Raw genomic sequence first — 9700 nt, 5'->3', positions numbered from 1 at the left:
GCAGTTATGGAGTTTAGTTAATTGATTACTTTCTTCTGGCTTCATTGATAAATACAACTGAGTATCATCCGCATAACAATGGAAATTTATAGAGTGATTTCTAATGATGTTACCTAAAGGAAGCATATATAGAGTAAATAGGATTGGTCCGAGCACAGAACCTTGCGGAACTCCAAAACAAACTTTGGTACGTATTTCATATTGTAACACAAAGCACTTTATTTCCTTGCTCACCTCTTACTTCTGTCTTTATATTCTTATAATTTCTCTATGCTTGTACACAGTAGGTCTATAAGTGCAACTGTAATGTGTATATATATAGCACAGATGGCCCAGCTTGGTTGACACAGGGCAGGACAGTCCTGATCATGAAACACCCCTAGAAGGGAACCCATCCCATCCAAGTACAGATCAGTAACATGTCTCTGCACAACACAAATGCTCCTGTCAGGCATCATAGTGGCTAAGATAACTAGGCATATGGTCCAATACATGAGCGAGGTACAGAAAGGAATTGGCAGTAACACCAGAGGAGCCAAGCACCAGCTACTGGTCGACAGAGCAATCGCCCGAGACTGCAAGAGCAGGAAGACCAACCCGTGCACCACCTGGATTGACTACAAGAAACCCTACGGCTCAATGCCACACACATGGATACTGGAATGTCTGGAACTATACAAGATCAACAGAACACTAATGGCCTTCATAAAGAACTCAATGGGAATGTGGAAGATGACTCTAAAGGCCAACTCAAAGCCAGTTGCCCAAGTCAACATTAAATGCGGCATATACCAAGGAGATTCACTGTCACCACTGCTGTTCTGCATTGGCTTGAATCCCCTCAGCCAGATCATCAAGAAGACTGGCTATGGATACTGATTCCAAAGTGGAGTAACAATCAGCCACCTGCTCCACATGGATGACATCAAGCTGTACGCCAAGAATGAGCGAGAAATCGACTCACTGATCCACACCACCAGGATCTACAGCAAGGACATAGGGATGTCATTTGGATTAGACAAGTGTGGTCAGATGGTATCAAAGAGAGGCAAGATGATCAGAACTGAGGGAGCTGACCTACCAGAGGGCAACACAGGAGATATCCAGGACAGCTACAAGTCCCTTGGGATCTGAGGAGGCTGCAAGGAAGTCGACCACAACCAAATACCTCTAGAGAGTAAGGAAAGTCCTGAGGAGTCAGCTGAATGGTAAGAACAAGGTCCGAGCCATCAACATGTACGCACTGCCAGTCATCAGATACCCAGCTGGGATCACAAGCTGGCCAAAGGAGGAGATAGAAGCCAAAGATATAAAAAAAAAAAGAAAGCTACTCACCATGCATGGAGGGCTCCACCCCAAGTCCAGCACCTTGAGGCTATACACTAAGCGGAAAGAGGGAGGCCAGGGACTAGTGAGCATCAGAGCCAGTATCCGGGATGAAACTTCCAAAATCCAGAAGTACATCAAGAAAATGGCCCCAAAGGATGAGCTGCTAAGTGAATGCCTCAAGACAACAGAAGCCTGATGAGGGCCAAGAGTTAGAGGAGCAAACAACATGAAGGGACAAGCCCCTAGGAATGCTGGACTGACAGACAGGACAGAGGCACTAATCATTGCAGCACAAGAACAGGCCCTAAGCACAAGGGCCATAGAGGCAAGGGTCTACCACAGCAGATCAGACCCAAGATGCAGGCTGCACAAAGATGCCCCTGGGACGGTCCAGCACATAGTGGCAGGGAGTAAGATGTAAGCAGGAACAGCGTACATGGAGAGGCACAACCAAATGACTGGGATAGTGTACAGGAACATATGTACTCAGTATATACTCGAATTACCCAACTCCCAATGGGACACCGATGGGCAGTGGCAGTGATCTTGATGTTGCTACCTGATATGATGTGGAAGTGGATGTCTCTTTGCTGTAGCAAAAAAAAGATAATAAAAACATCATTAAAATGAAGACCTAAAAACACAAGTTTGCTCACACTGTTAAGTTATTTGAATTTATGCAGGTAATGTTACCTTCCTCGTTAGCTGAGCTACAAACAGTCCTGTCTTTGGTCACAGTACCATTAGTTTTGTAAAATCAATCTAACCAAGTGACACTTTAGTTTTTTTTCCGTTGTGTTTAGGTTGCTGTGTTTGTATGCTTGCATTTCCTTCATTTTTTTTTTTTTTTTCGTATGTTTTTTGTTTTGTTTTTGTTTGTTTTTTGGGTTTTTTTTTTGTTTTTTTCTGATTGTCCCCTGGGGTGGGGGGTGGGGTGGGAGAAAAGTTTGTTATTATATCTCTGTATATATAATGTTTCATTTTCAACTGTGAAAACTGATAAAGTGAAAAAAAAAAAAAAAAAATGAAGGAAATGCAAGCATACAAACACAGCAACCTAAACACAATGGAGAAAAAACTAAAGTGTCACTTGGTTAGATTGATTTTACAAAACTAATGGTACTGTGACCAAAGACAGGACTGTTTGTAGCTCAGCTAACGAGGAAGGTAACATTACCTGCATAAATTCAAATAACTTAACAGTGTGAGCAAACTTGTGTTTTTAGGTCTTCACAAACATAACATTACAACCTATAAAGCAAACAGCAGCACAGCAAGTGATGTAACTAACATGTCAGGCTGTGGGTTAGCATTAGCATCTGACGCTACAGAGGCTGCTGCGAAACATGCGAGGGAGGACGAGACAAAATGAGTACGTTTCCCAGAACCAGCAAACCAGCTCCAGACAGCAATAGTCACAACTGACCTACAAGTAGTCCTACTAGTTCCGTGTAACATAGTAAAACTAATGTTACCCACCTGTTTAGCAGAAACATGGCGACCTCCACATCCATCTTAATGCCTTTCAACTATCAGAGCTCTCTCCACCATCGACAAGCCTGACCGATGTTGATGCCGGTCTTGCCTCTGGCCCGATCATTACCCTGTTTTAAAAATTTTTGATCCTCTGACCATCTCCTTTTTCTCTGCCATTTTTCCTTCTCAGCATGCAATGGGAAATTTCAACAACTGCTCCCTGTTGCTATGGCTACAACACTGTTATGTAGCTCACTGGAGCCACTTTGTTTGTGTACCCATTAAAGAGCCAGGGCTGTTTATTAACATTTTTTTTCAGCTCATACAAAGAGACAGCTGACCCTGAGGACGATATACTGTCGCTGATTTTGACAGTGTATTGGACGAAAACATATAACTTTTTTTGTAACTGTAGTTCATTTAATATCTTTTCATTTTAGTAGTCTACTATACTTGGACATTTCAACATATTGCAACATATGTTGTGTATCATCTAAAAATACTGGGATATTATTTTTAAGGCATATCACCCAGTCCTATTGCCAACATTTTCTTCTGATGACTGGGCTGTGTTTGGTGTTACAAATTCATCTCATGTCAGGCTGTCCTCTTGTAAAATGTATTTAGTTTTATGTTTGCAACATATAACTGAAGAGCTGCTGTCTGTGTTACACATTAAAATAAAAGTGACTTTAGTGGTCAAAGAGGAACATAAAATAATATACAAAGCTGTGAATAAATGTTCTATATGCTGATGTCAGTAAGTGAGTCAGGCAGACAAAGGAACAATGATTATAATTAATTATGCAACATTAAATAAATATGCCTTCGTTGGTTGAATAAAAGATAGACCTCTCTACAAAGTCTGCTTGTCATTACAACAATTTCAAATAGCTTTTGTAAATGTTGGTTTTGTACAACTCTAATTTATTTACTTATGTCTCAATCTGGCCCATTAGAAACATAAGAACATGAATTACTGCCTTGTATTTTTCTATTGTTATGGCATTGTTATCACGCTTTTTTCAAGTCATAAGATTAACTTGAAAATAGCATCTACCTTGAGCCTGCAAATATGGCATACTCTTATTTTAATCAATCAATCAATTAAAAAAAGTACCCTTCTCCCACCTGAGGAGCTGTATTTGGGCATGACCTACAGCCAGGGTCAGACTGAAACAATAATTCAGACAGGGAATTGGACTCCATCCCAAGCCAGGCTGTCCATGTATTCCACTAATTTTGTAGGCTTACCCTATTTATTGATAAAATGGGTAAAACAGTTTCTTGCAATTTTTTTTTTTAGATCACAGCAAAATCTATTCACCTGTGTCTGTAGTTCTATTTTCTTGTGTGTAGGCCGGGTCCATGTCATTGGTCCAACAGCCCATTGGTCCGACATCCCATTAGTCCGACGGTCCGCGGTGCTGAACGGCTCCCAGCGGGCGTATTTCTACATTGATGGTGCACCGCGACTGGCTCTGGGTCAGCTGGGAAAGGCTTGAGCCGAAGCAGGCTCACAGCTTATGTGTTTGTCACTTTCTTTTTCATTTTAACCAACACCATGATCTTTTCCTAACCCTAACCAAGTGGTTTTTGTGCCTAAACCTAACCAGACCATAACCACAGGGCATCATGATGATTTCGGAGCGGACTTCGGAACAATGGGTTTCATATGGTCGGAACAATGGGATGTCGGACCAATGCGCTGTCGGACCAATGGGCAGTTCCCTGTAGGCCTACACACATAGGTCCAATGAAACTGAACACAAGCTACAACAATCTAAGTATAATACAAATTTCATCCCAATGGGCTAAAACTGCTTTGATTAGCTATGAGATCAAAAGCAACCCCCTCTGTCCCCTTACACAAACCAAGGTGTTTGGTCGACTCCAAAGCTAATCATTCTCAGACTTGTTCCTTTGAAGTGTGTTCTATTTTTTCAAATATAACTAAGGGGGAAAAACATACATCAAATATCACACAACTTATTTATAAATATTTCCCTTTTAAAAACATCATCATATTGCCAGAAATATTTTTCAGTGCACTCATTTTAAAATGTTAACCTGTTCAATCAACCTGTTGTCTCAGCATATTAATAACAGTATGTGTTCTGTTGTAAAATAGAAAATGAATTGGGAAATGCAAAAATGTGCTATTAACACCAATAAATTGTGGCTTTAATTTATTTCCTCTCCAAATCCTGGATGCTAAAATGACTGTAATATTCACTGTACAGATATCTACTACAGCCTAACAACAGAGCTGTCTTGATCTTTTCACCGTATTTGCTTTTTGCCACCAAGCAAAGTATCCCACTCTGCCAACAATGTTAACAACATTGCTCTGTGCCACTTACACAGCAAAATGAAAGGAGCTGTGCACTAAAACGATAACGTTTAAGAAAAGCCTGAGCTTTTCCCCCTCACTTTTTCAAATGTGTCTCACAAAAAAAATCATACTTTTCATGCAAAATAAAACAGTGTTCTTTTCCATAGCTGAGCCTCAAATGGCTGCAGTGTGAATAAGAGATGAGGCTTAAACGTTTGCAACCTCTTGCCTGACACTTCCCATCACATCACTGCAGTCACGCTTTGTGTGCTTGTGTTTGTGTGTGTATGTGAGAGCTCAAACACACATTTGTGTGCTTGCACAAGCTTGTGTGTGAGCATCTGGGAGCAGCGGGTTGTTATGCACTCTGCTTTGGGTGTAATGACACATGTTTGTCGTTAGTGTGCATTTACTGCAGTGTCTTCAGAGTTTTGTTCGAGCATCACTGTACCATATAGGACCCTCAATTTCAAGATACATGCCAAGGCTACTGTAGTGTTTATCTTGCTTTCAACACAACATTAAAGGGGAGCTGTACATTTAGGTTTTTCACACCTATAGGTTGGGTATGTCTCTGGGACACTCTTTTCTACACTTGCAATTAAAAGAGATGTCTTGGGAACAATGTTTCAATATACAGAGATGTCAATCAGGTTATTTTTCAAGGCAATGTGAGAGACCATTTTAAAAAGGTCAGATGACCCAGATAGACCAATCAGCTCACACAACAGACTGATGTCACTCATTAAATGGAGCATCATACAATCACCTCATGGTACTATAGGCCTACGATATGAATAGATGTAAATCTTCATATACAAAATGCAAAGATAAATATTTTCAGTTCACATGAATATTTTCAATATGGTCAATATCTGATTAAAATCTTGAAGGAGCTTGAAAAAAACTGCATTTTAGAATCTCCACGTGGGTCATCAAATCTATTTATGTTGGTGTCTTCTATTGTCTTGAAAAATAACCTAATGAAGGTTGACTCTGTCCCAAAAATGTTCCCATTAACTCTCCTATAATCGCAATTGTTGAAGACGTTGTGAGGAGTTCTCTGTTTTTCTTTCAGTTTTACATAAGACAGTTAGTATGCTTTTTGACTTACAGCTAGATAACAACTAAACTTTGAACTCAGCATGAAACTACTTTAGTTAGACGATACATTGGCGGCATGATGATGCAGTGATTAGCATTATTGCCTCACGGCTGTGGCTCAGAGACAGAACGCGTCATCCGTCAATCGGAAAATCGGCGGTTCGATCCCTGCGTGAATGGTCACTGAGTCGCAGCTGGCACCTTGTATGGTAGCCTCAGCCACCAGTGTGTGAATGTGTGTGTGAATGGGTGAATGTGACTCGTAGTGTAAAAAGCGCTTTGAGTCAGAAGACTAGAAAGGTGCTATACAAGTGCAGGTCCATTTACAACAAGAGGGTTCCTGGTTTAAACCTGGGGTGGGGGGTGGGGAGCCCTTCTGTATGGAGTCTGCATGTTCTCCCTGTGTCAGCGTGGGTTTTCTCCAGGTACTCAAGGTTTCCTCCCACAGTGCGAAGACATGCAGGTTAATTGGTGACTCTAAACTGGCTGTCGGTGTGAATGTGAGCTTGAATAGTTGTCTTTCTCTATGTGTCAGTCCTGTCCAGGCTGTATCCCGCCTCTCGCCCAGTGTCAGCTGGGATAGGCTACAGCCACCCCGCGACCCCTAACAGGATAAGCGGTTATGGAAGATGAATGAATAACAAAGTCAATGTCAATAGCATTAAAATGCCACAAACCATCATTGCTTTTTTGATTGTTCAGCATACTTAATTATTCATTTAATATTGACTGCTCCAGAAATACTGTCTTAATCAAAAGTTATTTGAACTGGAGACATGAGTCATTTTCCTTTGAACAATACATGTATCAAATCAAATACCAATGCAGTCCATCTAGAAAATAACTGACAAGACATCTTCTTCTCTTTTTCTCCACCGTATTCCTGCACCAGTCCCTGCCATGATCACATCCTACCCCAACACCACGCTGGCCACACAGGGTGAGGAGAAGAAGATGAGCTGTACGGCCCACGGTGAAAAACCCATCATGGTACGCTGGGAGAAGGAAGAACGCATCATCAACCCCGAGACCAGCCGCTATGTGGTTTCTGTCAAGGAGGTGGGCGATGAAGTTATCTCCACCCTGCAGGTAGGAGGCTGTGCCACTTAGAAAATTCAACTCAGGGCCACATACTGGATTGTTGATATTTATCGTATATAAGCCAAAGCATACAGGTTTATCTTAATTTATTCAGATTTTTATCTGCTTTTTTTCTTATTAAAGACTGGATACTGTCACTGTGAATCATTCTCATGGCATAGTTTTAGAGACCCTTTGGTTCATAACTCATGTCTACACAGTTTATGAGAGCAATCTGCTATATTGAGGTGACAAGGGCTTACAAGGTGCTTTATTTTACTGTGCCACAAGTCCAAACTTTTGGGAACAAAAACTGTTCCCAAAATCTTCAATAAAGATATCAGACATTAACATCAATTTGGTGACATCAGTATTACTACCAGTGACATCCACCTGCATACTATTTGTTTCATTTAAATTCCTTTCATTCTTGTGAATCTAACAGATCATGCCCACAGTGAGGGAGGACTCCGGCTTCTTCTCATGCCACGCCATCAACTCCTTTGGTGAAGACAGAGGAATCATACAGCTCACAGTACAAGGTATAACTTCACCTACCTCAATTCCTCAAAGAAACCACCCACTAATTGCAGATAATGGCAAACTGCCATTTTGTCTGCCAAGACCCACCATAAAGTGTTTGTGTTTGTCAATGTTGTGCCATGTAGAGCCTCCGGACCCCCCAGAGGTGGAAATCAGAGAAGTGAAGGACAGGACCATTGCACTGCGTTGGACTATGGGTTTTGATGGCAACAGCCCAATCACAGGCTTCGATATTGAGAGCAAGAATAAATCAGGTACAAGATAAGATAAGATACACCATTTAAAATTAGATGGTGTGATCAAACAATGAGCAACAATTTATTTCACATAGAACTGGTTTTAAATGTTTTTAAAACAGTGATTCTAGAGAGTCATGTGTTTTGGTTGATTATCCCCACATTCACTTTGTCTCAGTTTTATGATTTATGATTTAATGCACTTAGCTTTGACTTTTAAAAAAAACCCAACAAACCTTGCCCTCTTCCCCCACACAGCCTCCTGGGATACCGCTCAAAAGACCAAAGATGTCTCACCTCAGCTCAACCAGGCCACTATCATTGATCTGCACCCCTCATCCACCTACAACATTCGCATGTTTGCCAAGAACCTGATCGGCAAGAGCGAGGCCAGCAATGAGCTCACTATTACCACTGATGAAGCAGGTGAGAATGAATTGGAGGACAAGTCAGTGTTGTATTTTGTACTGAGCTAAATTAATTACTAAATTACGCACAAATGTTTCAGACACTAGCTTTTCACTCTTATTTTCAAGTACATAAATCATGTTACATACAGTTACAGTAACAAGAGTAAATCTGTTACTGTGACACAACAGAGACACAAAAACACAAGTGTGGGTGGATAGTGAAAGACGAGAGGGAAAAAGAGTTAAAGGGCTGACTGAGTCAGTTCATTTAAAGCCTGGTGACATCAGCCCCATTGGCTCTGTTGCATTATTGAACACATGATGACCCCACACTAAAAGCAGAAATTTTCATTAAGCAGCCTCAGTAGTAAATGTCACAGTACAGTCAATAGACTAACATGTAATTTATAGTTCTGCGTTGAATCAACGCGTAGGTTACAATGTAGGCTTCACGTCGATTTGGAGCCTACGTCATAACCTACGCCGTAGCCTGACGTGCACCTCCCCAGAATTGTAACTACGTGTCGCAGCGGCGCAGACCTCCTGTTTGTTGCCGTATACTGACACCATTTCCCTCAGGGGAAACAAAGCTTGTATTTACTTTTAGTTCACAGATGAGAAACAATAAATTGTGAAGACAGTAAAGCCCCCACTAAATAGCATTTTAAGTCTTGTGTGTGATTTAACCTTCAAGGATTTATACTTTGGGATTTATCCAGGTTTCATATGAGAAGAGTGAAAGATCACCGGCCGCTAGGCTAATCAATACAATGTAAAATGCCATAGGCTTGTGCTAATAACATTAGCATGTTGTATTTGTTTAAAAAACATGTTTAGTACAGGACAGTTGTTTTGTCAGTGAACCTTGTGAGTTGTGATGGAGCCAAACTGTGTGCCGTTACCTTTGTTTTGTTTTTTTGTTTTGTTTTTAAATTTATTTTCAAATAAAAACACAAGCAGGACAATGAAACAACCAAACAAACATCATCAAAACAAAACGAAAACTACAAGCAAAAGAAGAAAACAAAAACTCATTCACTCACTGGTCACTCATGTAAAATCAATCAATCAATCAATTTTATTTATAAAGCCCAATATCACAAATTACAATTTGCCTCACAGGGCTTTACAGTATACGACATCCCTCTGTCCTTATGACCCTCGCAGCGGATAAGGAAAAACTCCCC

At 40.8% G+C, this 9700-nt stretch overlaps 1 protein-coding gene across 1 annotated transcript in view; it reads left to right on the top strand.

Annotated features, from left to right (window-relative positions):
• Window positions 1–9700, top strand: part of dscama (Down syndrome cell adhesion molecule a) — a 324415-nt gene that overhangs the window by 240567 nt on the left and 74148 nt on the right. Inside the window, exons 12-15 of the mRNA XM_050035201.1 lie at window positions 7137–7333; window positions 7770–7866; window positions 7993–8121; window positions 8362–8529. Of these exons, the coding sequence (XP_049891158.1) occupies window positions 7137–7333; window positions 7770–7866; window positions 7993–8121; window positions 8362–8529 (591 nt within the window). The remainder of the gene's footprint in view (window positions 1–7136; window positions 7334–7769; window positions 7867–7992; window positions 8122–8361; window positions 8530–9700) is intronic.

Source organism: Epinephelus moara, chromosome 3 (genome assembly GCF_006386435.1).
Source record: "Epinephelus moara isolate mb chromosome 3, YSFRI_EMoa_1.0, whole genome shotgun sequence".
NCBI classification, from domain to species: Eukaryota; Metazoa; Chordata; class Actinopteri; order Perciformes; family Serranidae; genus Epinephelus; species Epinephelus moara.
This window is presented reverse-complemented; position numbering and strand designations above follow the sequence as displayed.